Source organism: Cetorhinus maximus, chromosome 9 (genome assembly GCF_964194155.1).
Source record: "Cetorhinus maximus chromosome 9, sCetMax3.hap1.1, whole genome shotgun sequence".
NCBI classification, from domain to species: domain Eukaryota; kingdom Metazoa; phylum Chordata; class Chondrichthyes; order Lamniformes; family Cetorhinidae; genus Cetorhinus; species Cetorhinus maximus.
In genome coordinates, this window is record NC_135887.1 from 133,510,262 (window position 1) to 133,528,832 (window position 18,571).

Consider the following 18,571-nt stretch of genomic DNA (forward strand, 5'->3'; position numbering starts at 1 on the left):
CCTGTTGCTGGTTGCCATTGACCAGAAACTTTACTGGACCAGCCATATAAATACTGTAGTTACAAGACCAAGTCAGAGGCTTGGAAATCTGCAGCAAGTAACTCAACTCCTGACTCTCCAAAGCCTGGCCACCATCGACAATGACAAGTCAGGAGTGTGATGGAATACTTTCCCACTTGTCTGGATTAGTGTGGTCCACATTGACTGCAGCAGTTCAAGAAGGTGGCTCACTACCACATCTAAGGAAGTTAGGAATGCGCAACAAATCAAAAGAAATAATGGGAATTTGCAAGTAAGATACTGCAATAACGATGGGTATTTTTAATCAAAGCATAGATTGGACGAATCAGATAGGCAAAGGTACCTGGAAGATGAGTTCAAAGTGTTTTTAGGACAGTTTCTTAGAGCAGCACGTTCTTGAGCCAACCAGAGAGCAGGCTATTCTAGACCTGATAGTGTTTGGTAGTACAGAACTTGATTATTGCTGAAAAAGAGACATGCTGTTGAAACTTTTCATCTTGCATCATCAGGACGGATGGAAAAATGCTAAATTTCAAAGGGAACAACAATTTATACTTCATGAGAAAATATTGCTCACTTACACGTGCTAGAAGCTACATATTTTCATTTGCAGGGCCCTGTCAAGCAAGAAGCTACAGTTCAATTGGCCTAACATCAGCCATAGGGAAATTGCTAGAATCTATTATTGAGGTTATAGCAGGGCACTTAGAAAGTCTCAATGCAATCAAGCAGAGTCAGCATAGTTTTGTGAAAGAGAAATCATGTTTTACTAACTTATTAGAATTTTTTGAGAAAGTAACAAGCAGCATGGTTAAAGGGGAACCTGTGGATATGCTGTACTTAGATTTCTAAAAGGCATTCGGTATGTGGTGTTTAGTAAGGTGCCACATCAAAGGTTACTACAAAATGTATTAGCATGGGTAGAGGATTGGGTAGCTAACAGGAGGCAGAGAGTAGGGATTAATGGGCCATTTTTGGGTCAGCAAGCTGTAACTAATGGAGTGTCACAGGTATCGGCCTCAACTATTTACAATCTATATCAATGACTTGAATGAAGGGAACAAATGTATGGTTGCTAACTTTGCTGATGACTCAAAGATAGGTGGGAGAGTAAATTGTGAGGAGGCCATACAGAGTCTGCAAAGGGATATAAATGAGTAAAGATTTGGCAGTTGAAGTGTAGTGTGGAAAAATGTGAACCTGTTCACTTTGGTAGGAAGAATAGAAAAGCAGCATATTAAATGGAGAAAGATTGCAGAACTCGGCGGTACAGAGGGATCTGAATATCCAGGCACTTGGATCACAAGAAGTTACTATATAGGTTGTTACAACGCTATGCCCCTTTATTTTTGAAAGTATGATTTCAACTTTCAACTGGCTGTAAATTTTGCAATTTGAACTGAGACAGAACAAATTGCTTAAAAAATGCAAGGCCACATTCCAAGGTGGAGGTGAAAAACCAACAAATCACTCAAGATAGAGACATTTCCTATAGTCCGGACACCCATTGGAACACGTAACTGTCTAAGGAAGAGACATTAAAAATGTAAAGTACTGGATATTGAAACAATTCTGCTTCAGACAGGCCCCCCCCAAAACCTCTTGGATATACACAATGGGTGAAATATTTCAAGGGTTGCCAGCCACTAGGTGGAGATTTCAAGTGGCACAGGTGGCATCTAGAAAGCGTGGGTGTCCAGAAAGTGTTTGGCAGAGGAAAAGAGCTGAGGGCTGCTGCTCTCACCCTCTCTCTCTCTCTCTTTTGGAATAAGCGTGTCACCCATGTCGAGAAGCTAACTCTACCAGAAACATACCAGCGAACAGAGATCTCGTAATATTTTCAACATCTACATCTGACTGAAACCAGCTAACCTAAATCGGCCGCAAAGTTTAAAATTTACGCCTCGAGGACAATCAAAGGACACTTAACCATATATTCTTTTACTTTTTTTTGTTGGACTCTAACTTCTCTTACCTCTGACACCTGTTTGTGTATGTGTGTGTCCTAATGTCTGCACGAGGGATGAATGCTTGTCACATTTTTATTACTTTTCTCAGCTTTGTGCTTAATAAATTTGCCCTTTTTTGACTCAAGTAAACCTTGTTTGATTGGCTACTTATTGTTCACAGCTTAAATAGTTAAATACATTCTGATTTGGAAAAGGCATATCCTCGTAAAAACAAACTTAAACCTTTGACGTTACCAACCGAGGAGGTTGAATAGAGGAAAGATGCTTCTCACCTGGTCATATCAAGGTACAGCAAGTAATTAGGAAGGCAAATGGAATGTTGTCATTTATTGCAAGGGAGATTGAGTATTAAAGTAAGGAAGTTTTGCTACAATTATACAGGGTGCTGGTGAGACCACATCTAGCGTACTGTGTACAGTTTTGGTTTCTGCACTTAAAGGATATAATTGCAGTTCCGAGCAGGGTTCACTCGACTGATTCCTGATATGAAAGGCTTGTCTTAGGAGGAAAAGTTGCACAGATTGGGCCTATATCTGTTGGAGTTTAGAAGTATGAGAGGTGATCTTATCCTTCCATAGTTTGTGGGCATTGCTGGCAAGGCCTGCATTTGTTGCCCATCCCTAATTGCCCTTGGATTGAGTGCCTTGCTAGACCATTTCAGGGGGCAGTTAAGAGATCTTGAGGGGGCTTGACGGAATGGATGCTGAGAGGATGCTTCTCCCTGTGGGAGAGACTCAATCTAGAGGATACTTTGAAAATAAGGTGTCGCCCATTTAAGATGGAGGTGAGAAATCTTTTCTCTAAGGAACATTAGTTTGTGGAATTCTCTTCCCCAGAGTGTAGTGGAGGCAGAGTCATCAAATATTTTTAAGGCTCCAGTCAGGTAGATCCTTGATTGACAAGGGAGTGGGGTATGGGGGATAGAGAGGAAAGTAGAGTTGAGAACAGTCAGATCAGCCATGATCTTATCAAATGGTGGAGCAGGCTCGAGGGGTCAAATGGCCTACTCCTAATTTGTATAGACATATGTATGTATATTCTTGCCCTTTTCAAAGATGCTCACATCTCATGAAAGAATAAAAAAAATATAGGTTGCTCTCTGTTCAGACCTTTCTCCGCGTTGAAGAGATACTCCTTCAAACAGCAGGCTTCCCCTACACCAGAACCACAGGGCTTGAAGTGGGATCCAGGATTTGTGGTAAAATTCTAGCCTGTCTGGAAACTGAAGAGCCATCCTATTTTAGGTGAATTCAGCCTCTATCTTGCTTCTCAGTGTTCCAGGGCACATTCATGTCATGGGCACTCAGGTTCATGGTCATGACAGATCAGGGCACTTCCTCGTACTGCAATGTTCCATTGCATATTCCTACCTTTTGTAACAGTTTGGAGTGATGTGGTGTCTTTCTCAAGGAGAATGTCAAGTCTGATTACACAAGTCATTAAGTAACCATGCTGTAAATATGGAGAGCTGGAGGACACAGATTCCCTCAATGCTTTAAAAAAATGACGGATTAATAATTCAGTGAAACCTGTAAGGTCCTCTTAACGTCCATACCAACCACCAGTTTGGAGCTCAGAGGTGAAGCTGCATTGCATATAACCTTTAGTTGTTTCCTGTCATGGACTGTATGAGAATATTTTTGTGTAAATTTAAGAATTTGAGTTTTTATGAATAGACATACAATATGCTTTTTGGGATTTACTTTTGGATTTTCTTTTGGTTTTTGTGACTAATTGTGTTTTGTTGTGGTTTATAGCTTATGTGTTGACTTTTTGGAGGGATTAAGAAATGTTATTGTTACAAAGATCTGCTGGTTTCAGCTTTCATTCAGGTTCCACTCTTTAAGCAGGTGTAAGGAGTGTATGCAAAGAGGATAAGTGCCAGTGAGAATGTTGAGTTTTTTTAAAAAACCTCGGAGCTGGGTTGGCTTGCTTTGCTAATGGAGATCTGTTTATATTAATGTAACAATAAGGTTAATGTGGCAACGTAATGGACATTGGTTTATCATGGGACTTAAATCATTACACACTTTTTTCTTTAAAAAGTCATGGTTCCTATACACTCTAAGCACATTTTATGTGTCCCCAGTTTTGTGTAGGCATCATCAATCCTTATTTGCACTGTCCTTATGAACTTTTCTTGAGGTGGGAGGGTGACAAATGGTTACCTTCTCTGCCAAGATAACTTTACTTGCTGTAGGCTAGTAGTACTGTACAGCCTATCACAGCTATTAAATCCCTTAGCTGAAATTGGAAGCAAGCTGAGACATATGCAGTCATCTAGCTCTGTAACAACAGTTCTATTCAGTGCATCCATTTACAAAAAGCAAAGTGAATTCTCTTCTTTACTGTTTATTGACCATTCAAAACTAATTCTGAGAAGGATGAGTAAAGTTAATATCATGAAGTGGTGTGCCATGCAGGTTCAACCTGCACACAGCATTATGGTGGAACTTACATTTGTATGTTGGCTTGCCTGAAAAGCCATGGCCTGTATCAAAGTGTATGCAACAGTGACTGAAATATATTTCTATTATACTAATAAGGCTTACGCTATAAAGACATGTTGCTTATGAAAACGGTGAGCTTTTTCTCAATAGGATTCATGGGACTTGAATTGATTAGTAGCAGATATGGGTGAACCATATCTGCAACTTAAAATAAAATCAGGCTTCTTGAAACTTTTTTGTAATGCAGGACTTAAACATGTAGCCACAGATATATGAAGAAATTCTATTTGTCACGTTAAGCACCAGTTAGGTTCAGATTTTATAAACTTGATGTCCATTGTTATGGACAGGGGAGAGGGGCAACCTGAAATACTTTATTTTTCTTGCTGTCTGTCCATAAAGCAGAGGTGTTTTAGTTGACTAGTTAATAAATGGTTAATTTGAAATAGACTGTGGCGTGTTTTCCCAACCCCTCTGTTTGTGAAGTCAATTTTAAAGTGACTCACAGCAGTCTCTCTTTAGGGTTAAATCAGAAGTATTGTTTATTCATACATTCAAAACTGGCAGATGGTTGTTGCAACTACATACATGCACACAAACACACAAGAAGATAGGAAAGAAAAGAGTTTTACAACTAGGAATAACTTAAAACAAAAGAAACAAAGATATGAATATTAATTCATGTGAATGTTAAAGTCCAGAACGTCAGAGTCCAGTGAAGGTTTCTTCAGGTAGGAGTTAAAGTTCTGGCGGGTTCAGCGAGCTGAAAGCAGGAGTTGCTGAATTCCTTCAAAGTTGGTGATGACATAGCAAGATGAGGTTGGTATACAGAGACTTGGTCCACTGTACAGGTGATGCAGGAATCTTCCAGAGAACCAGACTTCGAGGAAGTTTACACTTGAGCCAGGCTTTGTTGACAGCCTGGAGTCCTGCTTTGGTGTTGACAGGCTGGAAGTTAACAGCAGACTTCCCTGGGAGTCCAGGGATGTAACATTAAAACTTTCCAAAGGCCAAAGGAGCTTGCGTCATGTGGTGTTGCCCATTGGTGAGTTAGTTTCAGGCTAACAATCAGTTTCTATGTCTCTGGTCAAAAAGTAATTGTTTGCCTTAGTAGATGGATGGTGGTCACTAGCACCTCCACAGGTATAACTAGTTTTGATGGCTCTCTCTCTCTCTCTCTCTCTATTATAATTCCAGGCTGGGGAGGCAGACCATCTGCTCCCTAGTTTCACTGATTATAATGGGTCTACACAATGTTAGGTGTGAGATTCCGTGAAGATGAGGGTTGAGCTTTGTCCTGGAATTACTGTTGGAAGTTTCCAGAACTGTAGCCAACTTGCAGATCATGTGACCTATAGCAGCCATGTTTTTTGGTCCAACAAAGCCCATTTTTAAATAAGCGGTAAGGTCTGATTTAAACAGTTTATGATCTGTTTCATGTATAACGCTATTTTAAGCACATTTTTCTTATCCTTCTAGTTTACAAGTGTAAATGACCATAGTAACCTTAGTTTTCCAAAACAATTGCAACTTAGCAGGTAACTTTGGATCTTAATAATGGTTATGTAAGTGTTCTTTATTTTGTCCACGGTCTGATTATTGCCATGATAAACTACAAAAAGCAATATTTAACATAAATTATAAAGAACTGATCAGTTGGCAAAGATTTTCTTTCAAGTTTCCCCCACTTGCAATTTATATTAATCCATTGTTGTGGCCTGTTGGATGTAAGCATAAGACAAACTGAGAATAACAAAACTAAATCAATCTCTCCCATCTTTTTCTTGCTAATTAAAGTGAATGTATTGCCAAGGCAAGTTTTTTCATTAGATTTTTAACCCACCCTGGTTTTTTTTTTTAAATTATCTTTGCAGTTCCTTAAAGCGCAATGAAATCAAAGAGATAAAAACTGACACATTCCAGGGACTGGGGTCTCTGCATTTGCTGTGAGTACGCTTTTTATATTTTCCCCATTTATTCAGTTCATTTTGCCAAAGCCCGATCCTGACTTTCATCATTTGTGATAGATTAAACATCTTATCTTCTAAGCAGAGGTGTGAACCGTAAGCATGGCTGTAGATTTCTACTGCGATGTCTGTACGTAGATCATTGTCTTTCCGATTGAACTTTAATTTGCGCAGGTATAGAATCATGTTTGAAATACTGGACAGGAATTTTGTGTTGAAAGATATTTTCTAACCAAGCAATGTTCGCTAAGTGTACATAGGAAAATTATCCTGGCAGCGGAATCTAAGAAAATTATATTTTTGGGATTTTAGTAACAGTAATTACTGAAAGTGACTTGAGATGCAATTGTAGGGGTAGTAGGGGAACATAGCATAATTATTATTGACTTGTAATGGTAATAACTTACTGTTAGATTTAAGGTCAGAATGTAAACCAGTTCCTCTTTTGAAATGCACAAATAATCATTTTCTCCTCTTTCTTTTATAGTGACCTAAGTAAAAACCAGATCTCCACAATTCACAAGAATGCATTGATTTCTTTGACTGAATTGACTAACTTGTAAGTGATTCAGGCCATTTCAAGCACTTCATTCATGTTGATTTTTTGCATTATGATCATTGGGTTAAAATGTTGAATTTTATACTAAATGATTGATATATATTAGTTATATATTTAATTTTGACCTTTTCTTCCCAACATGAGTTTGATCATTTTTTTGTCATATTTAACATCTAATATGCAAAGCAATAGAGATACTGTAATTTTAGCATTTTAATATGTTTTAGAAACCTGAAATTTGATTATTTGCCAGTCTTTCTCGAGTAGCGCATTTTGCCAGGTTTATTAGCTAGAATGCACTAGTTCAGTTCACATGTTTTGTTCTCTTTTCAGAGACTTAAGTTCAAATCAGTTGAGTTATTTCCCGACAGCTGGGCTAAAAGGTCTAAATCAACTTAAACTTTCTGGGAATGCTGGCCTAAAGGAACTGCTGATCGCAGAGGACCTCCCAAAGCTCAGGTTTGCTATATGTGTTCTCTGGTCACTTTTTAGGATTTAAGTTTATTTTAATGTCATTTCTGTGTAATAAAACTTAATTAATTATGATGTAGAGAAAAAATAATACAGTCTATGTTGTATTCCTAAAATTTCTTCATCTATTATTTTTGAACAGTTTCATAGGGATCAAGAGTTACAAAAGGGAGGTAGCTCTATGGATAAACAGCACCTTGAGCACTGCGTTCAGTTCAGGGGAAAAATATTTTGGTCTTGGAGTAGGTGCTGCTTAGATTCAACAGAATATCAGAGCTTAAGGGGTTAAATTATGAGGGCAAGTTGCATAGAGCCGGCTTGTATTTTCTTGACTATCGAAGATTAAGGGTGATTGAAGTGTTTATGCCTATGCTTTTTACCAGCATGCAGTGGTTGGGCTGAATGGCCTGTTTCTGTGCTGTACATCTTATGTAGTTAAAGCGTATGATGGAGAGAAACTAACAATAAAATTAGAGCTGAGCTGTTCAAGGGTGAGGTCAGGAAGAACTTCTTTATGCAAAGGTTTGTGGAAATCTGGAATTGTCTTTCCCCCCCACCCCTCACCCAAAAAAGCTGTTGAGGCTAGCTCAGTTGAAAATTTCAAAATTGAGTTGGGTAGATTTTTGTTAGGTAAGAGTATTAAGGAATATGGAGCAAGGGCAGGAAAATGTAGTTAAGATGCAGATCAACCGTTATCTCATTTGAATGGTGGAGCAGACTTGAGGGGCCTGCTCCTGCTCCTATGTCCCTTCCAATATTCATGCGAGTCTTTAAGTCTGGCCTTCATCTTCATTCTGTTTTTGTAGGTCTGAGAACAGCAGATTTTAAATATTAGTTCAATTTTCTTTCCTCTGTGCTGTGACCATTACACCAGATTTTACATTGATATAACTTTGCCATGCTTTTAAGTTTTTTTCAAAGTAATTATAGATACTTAACTATGAAATCCAGTTATATTACACAAGGCAACTGCTGTAGCTTCAATAAAGGCATAACACATGACCTCTACCCTCTTCCACTCTGCAGTGGAACTCACTTCAAAATAAAACTGTTTGTTGCAGCCCAAGACTTTTTTGGCTTGACTGGATGGCTGGTTCACATGCCATCTAGCCCATTCCTAGCCCAGAGTCCAGCTATAGCTCAACAGCTCCAGCTGTCTGCTTCCTAAGCTCTCCACAGTAATTCTAAAATAGCTTTTATCCCCTTTCATCTCTGGTCCCATTGTTCTCACACCTCTTTGAAACTCAAATCCTTCCAAATATAAAATCTTTAATATCTCTATCTTATCTTTGCTTTCGAGTCAATATTATATAATATCCCCACTACTATTTACCTATGGAACTCCTGCAAGATGCAAACATGTTTCTTGATACCTCTGACTCACCTTTGATATTGAAACAAACTCTCAACTCATTTAAAAATGCAAATGTTAGATCTAACCTATTTACTTGTACCTCAAACTTAACACCTCTAAAATTTTCATGTTTCAAACCTCCCAGACAACCTGGCTCCTATTAAACTCTGCCCTGCCTAATTAAATCTCAATCTCTCTCACGCTCACATTCATGCGCGCGCACACACACGCACCAGCCCTCTTTACAGAACAATATTCCCCAAAAATATTTTTAAAATCTGCTCCCGCAATATCAAGTTTTGAGAGGGTAAACAACAAAAGATGGTTTCCATTGTTTGAGCAATCAATAATAAGGAGATGTAGACTGAGAATTTTCATTAAGGGAGACATTAAAATAATTTTTTTCTGGATAAATAAAATTATTAGAACAAAGTATGTGCTTTATCAGAAATAGCCATTCAGCCGTACACTTTAATTTAAAAGAGTTAAGCATTTGAAAAAGAAAATATTAGGGTACAGGGAAATAGGACTAAAGTATTTGGCTCCAGTTGAAGACCTAACACCAGCACAGTGGACCCAAATGTGCTGTAATCCATGATTACATGATAACTTATGCTACTTGGTGACTGTTCAGGTAGTTTATACAAGTGGCATTGGCAAGTGCCCGTGAATTGGTTACTTGCTAATCCTGTGGGCACTGTTGTTTTTGTTACAGATTTCCTTTTGTCCCCCATTTCTGTGTAGCTCCTATACTATACCATGCGTGAAGTACAAAGTATGCAATAGTTCAGTTAACATTTATTGTCTCTGCCCGAGTTAACCTGAAATCTTTCATGAGCTTTATTGCAAAGGTTTTTTAAAAAAGGTTTGGATATCAAACTGCATGTCTAAATGTAGCTTGCAATGCAAAATTGAATGTCTAATTGCAAGATCAGAACAACATAATATCTTTATTAGTTGTTCCTGATAGATTAATGCCTTTGCACCAACACACATTTGTCTTGCATTGTACTACTGTCACAGCTAAAATCACATGAATGACTAAAATCACATGAATGACAATCAACTTAGTGTTTCTTTAAGAGAACATAACTCAATGGCTAAGTATCAGTGACCCATAGCATTCTTCCCTGCCTGATCAGTCTGTGGAAACTTACCTATAATTCTTAGAGAATGTCATAGCAACCCAACTTACCTAATAAGTATTACCCAATAGTTTAGAAGACTAAAAAATGTCATGCCTAAGCTTAGAGAAGTAAATGATTCTTGAGCACTGCATACGTGCCAGAGCTCAGTTTTTGTATCCAGTACTAAAGAATAAAAATTCAAGTTATTAAAATAAGCAAATGTTTTACATTGAAACAAGCTTGTTCTGTTTTATTCTTTATAGGACATTGATGGTTCCATATGCCTATCAGTGCTGTGCATTTAGTAACTCTGATACTGAAGGCCTCAAAAATCAGGAAGCAAGTATTCCTCCATTAGAAAAGAAGACTGGTAAGCTCAATTCACAAATTGTTGAACACTTACATAGCCTGCGTTTAGATGGCAAATTACCAATTTCAGGTGGTCAACAACTGCAAAGCCATATGGATACAAAGGAATTGATATGCTCCATTGCAAAAGCACTGCTAAGTAGCCAAACAAAAAATGTTTACTAGTTAGGGAGGTGAAGCAGGCTCCTCAGCCTTTCTGTTGAGAGGATTGTTGATTTTAGAAAGCAATTTTTGAAGAGGATATAAAAAAAAATGACCACAACTCACTTGATAGACTGATTAGATAGACTTTTTTACCCTATGGTTACTCTATTCCTTACAAACTTTGTTTTGTGTATTTTGTGTATTTTTTTCAATTGTTCATATAAATTATCCACTGCTGTCATCACCACCAAAAAGATGGACAGCCAAAAGTTCAGGTACCTGCCCTATTACGAGGATGTTGCGCTAAGGGTGGGAGGTGTCAATTATATATCTTTCCCCTTTTAAGATTGCTGTAAACGGTTCAATCTTGTGACTTGGCTAAAACGTATCTAACTTGTGTGGTTAAGTCAAATTTTCTCGACCATTAATATTAGATTTCAGATTGTAACATTTTGGAGTGCAAAAATATTAGTAATTGGAGACATGGACCATAGTAAGTGTAGCAGGCTTGGGATAAGTAGATAACTTTGGATCTGTGGTTCCCAAAGCTTTCTACCATTGTTTGTGTTTTTCACCTCCTGACTCTGTTGTAGACAGTTGATAGAAATTGATTGCTATGAATAGTCAACTACTCTATATTATTGTGTCATACCAGGATGATAGAAGGCAACTAGACAGACTATGGTCGTCTTTCATCTAGCAATTTCTGTGCTCCTCGTGCTCTCTTATATCACCAGAAAACCTGAGCTTTTTAACTATCAAAGGAGCATAAAATCGAGCGTCTGATCTGAATCTCCGCCCCCCTCCCCCTATTCTGACCAGGCATTTTGGTTTAAGATCAGGGCTAGATTCTCAAAATCGTTTTGGATTTGTATGCAATTGATGATCAAATTGAAGGCAGTGGAAAATGTCTGCAAATTTAGATATCCTAATTATGACTCCATCCTCCAAGTTATTAATAAAATTCAAGATAAAAGCAGACCCAACGCTGACCACTTTTTAGCAGATCATTAACCAACAGTTGTTCCCCAACTGGCCAGTTGAAAATCCAGTCTAATGCTTTGCCATCTATCCCTGGATCTGAATCTTTGACAATGCCCCACATGATAGATTATTGTATAAGCTAAAATCCAGATATATCGCATCCACTGAGGTACTTCAGCTGCTACTCGGAAAACCTGGTCCCGATAAAACGTTGTGCTCTATCCCCAGCATAATAGCAATTACTGCACAGTCAAAATAAGGCCTACAGGTTTGTCATTTGGGGGTTTCCATATAACCCTTTTTAAAATATAACCATTTTTAATTTTCTTTTTCCCCAATCCTTCATGATCTAACTTTGGTTCTCTCTTGAAAATATCAGTATGAGAATTTGCAATGTTTTGAGCCAACTCCTTCAGAACCTTGAATGAAAGTTATCGGAGCCCAGGGCTTATAAACCTTGAGCTTCTGTTGCCTCTGCTATAAGAGCACTAGAATTTAATAAATAGGAGTAGGCCGCTCGAGCCTGCTCCACCATTCAATCTGAATATGGCTGCTTCTCAGCCTCAACTCCACTTTCCCACCCACTCTTCATATCCGTTGATTCTGAGTGACCAAAAATCTTTGTCTATGTATTCAGTAATGGAGCATCCACAACCCTCTGAGAGAATTTCAAAGACTCCCAACCCTTTGAATAAAGAAATTTCTCCTCATCTCAGTCCTAAATTATCATCCCCTTATCCTGAGACTGTGCCCTCCATGTTCTAGATTCTGCAGCTGTGCACCTTCAGAATCTTGTACGCTTCAGTGAGATAACCCCTCATTCTTCTCAACTCCAGAGAGTTTAAGGCCCAATTTACTCAGCCTCTTACCATGGGACACCTCCCTCATCCCAGAAACCAATCTAGTGAATCTTCACTGTACCACATCCAAGGCAAATATATCTTTCCTTAGATATGGAGACCAAAACTGTGGCCAGTACTCCAGATGTGGTCTCACCCAAAACTCTGTACAGTTGTAGGAAGACTTCTTTATTCGTGTACTCCAACCCCCTTATATAATCCCTTGCAAATTTAAAGGCTTCCAGTTAACACATACTGTTAATTGTTTCCCCTCCCATTATTTTAGCAGTGAAAGCTGTTGCAAATCGGTGGATTTGATTTTCAGCAACTCCTCAGCTGCCATCTACCCATTTGACCCTTTAGTGGCCCACCGTGTCTCTAAACTCGTACTTAATTATATTTTGTTCACTTTCTCTCTGCATCTTGGATTTTTTTTCTATATCTCAGCATGTCTTTATATATGCCTATACCCTATTCCTTTCTTTAACATTTTAGAATTTTGTATGCTTCCGTCATCCGTGCCTTCAATAACTGTTGATTTTGACTTATTTCAAGGTTAACTTTCCATAAAAATGGGTTTAATGTGCTTCCTTTTATGCTCTTCCCTCATCTCTTTCTGCTGTGAAAATAACAAGATTATAATCATTAGGACCCCAGCTGTTCCCTTGTTTACCCCTTCATCATTGGTTACTATCAAATCTACTCCACATTCTCACACAGTTTTCGATGAATTCCCAATCACAACTCAGTCAGTGTTGGGGTAATTGAGGTGACTCATGATCTTAACAGAGAAATCAACAACTCATCAGCTTTATGGTCTCTCATAGCAGTACAACTACTTCCTGTCATTTGAGCTGCTTATTAATTTCACTGATTTTTTCCAAAGAGACTCCTTTCTATTTCCAATACACTTTAGTCTCCCTACTTCAAGGTTACTTTATTCAAATTATCTGATTTTTAGTTTAGCACTAAATTTTGGTTGTCCTTTTTTGACATTACTTAATTCAAAACTCTGGGTAATTTGAATTTTTGCGCCACAAAAAAAGAATTATTAGTAGTGGACTATGTCCTTTTTCTCAGTTATGCATAATACCTCCTTGATGAGCAATTTCTCACCAATTCTAATTTATTTTCTGCTTTGTTCTTCATAAAGTGCACCATTCTGTTGGGTTATCTTCATCTTCCTTCTCGATCCAAGTTTCATTCACCGCTGTGATGTTTTACTTGTTTCCTATTAACTTTATTTCCAGCTCACCTACTTCTTATACTCCGTCCATTTATATAAATGCAGCTTTGCCCATCCTCCATAAATTTTAGACTACTCTACTCAACCTCCTTCAACGACTTCTATATGCACCCCCATTCTTGCGCAGTATTAGTTTAAAATCTTCTTCACTACCCCATTTATCTTATTTGACAGTTCAGATCAAGTGAAGATAATCCTTTCTGTATAGCTTTCCATTCTGCAGCATTAGTTCCCCAAGGTTGTACAATCAATGTTCTTACACCATGTCTCAAGCCACACGTTGGACTGCCTTATCTGTCTCTCCAGAACTGGTACGGTGCATGATACGGGATGGGGGAAGGAAGGCTGTCTTTCTTAGCCTTTGACCTAACTTCTCAAAATCCTCTTGCCTACATCGTTGGTTTTCACACAAGTCAAAATGTATAGCCACTCACTCTCCATTTACAGAATCCTTTCTAGCTGCTGCTAAGTTCTGTTCTGGTTGACCCTGCCTATAATTGTAGATATCAGTGGCACAAGTCTGGATAAGTTGCAAGTTTGGGATAATGATATCATGCTGGCATGCTCAATTCTGAAAAAGAAATAGCTTGCAATGACTGTTTTTTTAGTGTTTGTGGCACAGTATTGAAGTGATGTCATCAAACTTTCTGTGGTCTTTTCTTTAGGCCAAAGTATCGATGATGAGATTAAAAATGAAGAAGCAAAGATTCAGCCCACAGTGCACTGTACTCCATCTTCAGGTACTATTCACAAAATTCCATGTTCAAGTTACTTTACAACATATTGGCAGATAAATACTTAAAGAAAGTTGCTTAATGCTAGTTTCCTCTTTCTGGTTTCTTTCTCTCTTTCTAAAGCTGATTAATTTTTTAGGTGCCCTTTCTGCTCTCAAACTGAAATAATTGAAGGTCTGGCATGCATAAGGAGCATTTTTAAACCAGCTAGTTGGAAATGAGCTCACAATAAGGGGATGTGCTGCGAAGTAACCCAACACCGTTTCATTAATTCCCTCATATCTCCAGAGAGCAGCCAGAGCAATTACCTTAGTGCAGCGGAGAGTGTTTTATGCTGTTTACAGTACCAACACAATTGTTGTCACATGCAAGTAATCAATTAATTCCGTCAAATGCGCAGGAGTCTGGAGTCACTGATGTCAGTTATGCTTCTATTCCTGCATTTGTTCAGATCAACTAACTCAGTAGTACTTGAACAAAAACAAAATTACCTGGAAAAACTCAGCAGGTCTGGCAGCATCGGCGGAGAAGAAAAGAGTTGACGTTTCGAGTCCTCACGACCCTTCAACAGAACTGAGTATAGTTAGGAGAGGGGTGAAATATAAGCTGGTTTAAGGTGGGGGGGGGGGGGGGGGGGAGAAGTTGAAGGGGGGTGGGGTGTGGTTGTAGGGACAAGCAGCTTTCCTATCACTGCTTGCTTGTCCCTACAACCACCCCCCCACCCCACTCAACTTCTCTCTCCCCCTCCCCACCTTAAACCAGCTTATATTTCACCCCTCTCCTAACTATACTCAGTTCTGTGAAGGGTCATGAGGACTCGAAACGTCAACTCTTTTCTTCTCCGCCGATGCTGCCAGACCTGCTGAGTTTTTCCAGGTAATTTTGTTTTTGTTTTGGATTTCCAGCATCCGCAGTAGTTTTTTGTTTTTATCTCAGTAGTACTTGAGGTTGCCAGAAAATGGCAAGAACAGCACTTCTGTCAACCTAAATTGAGAAAACACTGATGTCCTCAGGAATAGATCATAGATTGATTATGTATTGGATCTATCAGACAAAACCATTTAATTACCCATTTGCACTTTTTTATCTAAGGACAACCAATAGTACTGTTTTTTTTTAACTTGTTTGCTGTGCACGCTCCCTTTAATCCAACATTGGAGGAAGAACCACCAGCTGCTTTGACCTCACTCTCTGGATCCCCCTCTACCTCTCCACTTCTATCTTCTTTGAAAGCTTTCACATAGTCCATCTTTTTGATCAGGATTTCAGTTTCACCCTTCTGCAATTTCTATTTATGATCTATTTTGGGACATTTTTTAAACATAATTGCAAATTGTTGTCACTAAAAACTGTACATTTCCCACGAAGAACAGTGGTCGCTGCCAGCACTCAGGTGGACAACCATTTTTAAAATGTCAACACGTGATGGGGAGGGGCAGACAATGTAGTATCAATTATTATCATGGATAATAGTGTCTGCTGTAATGCACTTATTTTAATTAATAAGCCATTAAAATCCTTATTTTTTAATAAGTTTAATTATTGCACGATTGAGCAAATAGGTTCAGAAAGTGTGTCTAAGCATAATAAAAGAATGGAATACAACAGTTTCATCGAAACAAATAGACAGTTCTGTAAGGCTGCTGAAAGGATAATTACCTGCCTAGAGTATAGATGTAGTTTAATAGGTAACAAGTGGCAAAATCAATAAAAGAGACGGACTATGCAAGCATCCCCATAGCTGTGCAACTGAGGGCATTTGAGGAGGCCTAGCAACCTTTTTGTCATGAATATGTGGATGTGAAACAGCATGCCTTGCAGTGTCTCCATGAAAACAATCTGCTGGTGCTTCGGAGCAGAGCCTCTTATATCTAGAAATTTATGGAAGTTTTTTTCAGATGGGGAGAGAGGAAACAGCTTTTCTATTTGAAGTATATATGTCAATAAACCGGCTTCAGTAAACCAATGATCTTCTAGTAATGAGTCTAATTTTGTCCCCATTAGGTGCATTCAAACCATGCCAACATTTGCTGGGGAGCTGGATGATTCGTTTGACTGTATGGTTCATCTTTCTAGTGGCGCTGATTTTCAATATTCTTGTTATCGTAACAACATTTGCATCAAGTGCACCGTTGTCTTCTGCAAAGCTGTTTGTGGGTCTAATTGCAGCAGCCAATCTCTTAATGGGAATATATACTGGTACCCTGACTATTCTAGATTCAGTCTCTTGGGGAAATTTTGCTCGATTCGGTGCCTGGTGGGAGACAGGAAGTGGCTGCAAAGTTGCTGGATTCCTCGCCATGGTCTCTTCTGAAGCATCCATTTTCTTCCTTACCTTGGCATCTTTTGAACGGACTATGACCACACGTGACCTAATCAAAAAAGGGAAAAGCCATCGGCTGATGCACTTTCAGATAGCTGCTGCCTTTGCTGTCTTGGCTGCTGCAGTGATAGCTTGCCTTCCGTGGTTTCATATTGGAGAATTTTCAGCATCCCCGCTCTGTTTGCCCTTCCCCACTGGTGAGTCTCCTTCCTTGGGTTATACAGTAACTCTGGTGTTGCTAAACTCAATAGCCTTCCTGCTAATGGCAGTTATCTACACAAAGCTCTACTGCAATTTGGAAAAAGAGGATCTTGCAGAAAATTCTCAGTCAAGTATGATTAAGCATGTTGCCTGGTTAATTTTCACCAACTGCATTTTCTTCTGTCCTGTTGCTTTTTTCTCATTTGCACCCCTAATCAGTGCAATCTCCATCAGCCCTGAAATAATGAAGTCCGTAACACTAATCTTCTTTCCGCTGCCTGCTTGTCTGAATCCTGTTCTTTATGTTTTCTTCAATCCGCGATTCAAAGAAGACTGGAATATGTTGAAATGGCGCCCAAAACAAAAAGACAAATCGGTTGCAGTTACAGTGAACACTCAAAGCAGCTGTGTGACACCGGAATTCTTCTATGACTGCGGAATGTATACCCACCTACAGGGTAATATCACTGTATGTGACTGTTGTGAATCATTGTTATTGACAAAACCTTCAACGTGCAAACACTTAGTGAAGTCACAAAGCTGCCCAGCTCTGGCTGTGGTGCCTTGCCAGCGGCCCAACGGCTACTGGTCAGACTGTGGGACGCAGTCTGCTCATTCAGAATATGCTGACGAGGGAGACTCCTTTGTTTCAGATAGTTCCGACCAAGTACAGGCCTGCGGAAGGGCCTGCTTCTATCAAAGTCGGGGATTTCCTTTGGTTCACTATGCGTATAATATTCCAAGGATCAAAGACTAACTGCAGAAGACTTAATGCCAGGAAGGTACATGTATGAACACTTAGAAACAATCTAACTTTTCCTTGTGTGAACTTTTATTCTGGGAAGCACTTTTTCTTCAATCTGACAGTTGTCAAAAGAAAAGGGAATCACATTCAGTAAGTTTTTTTTTGAGCCATCTGTTCTTACAAAAAGAGAATTACCCAAACAGATTAATTGTGTGTGTGTATGCTATATTACTACAGAATCTTACAATGGTGTTTATAAACTTGTTGACAAGAAAGATTTATTTTTAAAAATAGCTACTATTTTTATGGTGCATTCTGTCTCATAGTCATGCAATTTTGCTGTGTTTTTGTCCTTTAAGTAGCTGTTTGCTTATATTTACAGTGTCATTTTCTGGAAAATTCACTGCCAGATTGTATTGCTGTTTCTTCACAGCATATTCCCTGCTGAGTAACTTAACACTTGCCTGCGCTGAAGAGTAAACAGAAGCTCCACACAGTTAGCATAAACAAATGTGAATACCATATTTTGGGTTCATCACTTGTAGTTCCTCAGGAGGTTAGGAGATGCCAAAAATTACTTCCAAAACTGAAATTTCAGGAATGGGTTGTAGATACTGTGCATATGACACATTTTCAAATTTGTATTGTAAATTATTGGATTAAAATATAAAGGGGTATTCTTTTATGTACTCATTTTAAGTAATGGTAACTACCTCTTAAATAAAGTTGACCACCAGTAGCTGTTTACCTGATTGTGGTCTATATACAGTACATGGTTTTAACAGTTCTTGTCTTGTAAATAGTTTTGGATGTACATTATCACCATGTTATAAAAATAAAGCAGAATCTTTGTAAATCAATATTAAAATGTAACTTTTTGTAGTTTTTACTATGTGGAATGGATTATTAATATTTTAATTTTAAGCCAAAATATTCACAAGTAAAAATGTAAAAATTCTTCAGCCTTCAATTTTGTGTAATTTATGATCACAAAAATAATTCACAGAAATTAACGTCATATTGTCAGAGTAACTATATAGTCAGTAATATAAAATTAAGTCACTGCT

General features: G+C 38.5%; 1 protein-coding gene across 1 annotated transcript in view; it reads left to right on the top strand.

Annotated features, from left to right (window-relative positions):
* lgr4 (leucine-rich repeat containing G protein-coupled receptor 4) overlaps nt 1–18,364 on the top strand; it is a 134,004-nt gene extending 115,640 nt beyond the window's left edge. Inside the window, exons 12-17 of the mRNA XM_078549547.1 lie at nt 6,316–6,387; nt 6,896–6,967; nt 7,301–7,426; nt 10,183–10,289; nt 14,167–14,241; nt 16,240–18,364. Coding sequence (XP_078405673.1) covers nt 6,316–6,387; nt 6,896–6,967; nt 7,301–7,426; nt 10,183–10,289; nt 14,167–14,241; nt 16,240–17,516 — 1,729 coding nt within the window. The 3' untranslated portion in view covers nt 17,517–18,364. The remainder of the gene's footprint in view (nt 1–6,315; nt 6,388–6,895; nt 6,968–7,300; nt 7,427–10,182; nt 10,290–14,166; nt 14,242–16,239) is intronic.
* The last annotated feature ends 207 nt before the right edge of the window (nt 18,365–18,571 follow it).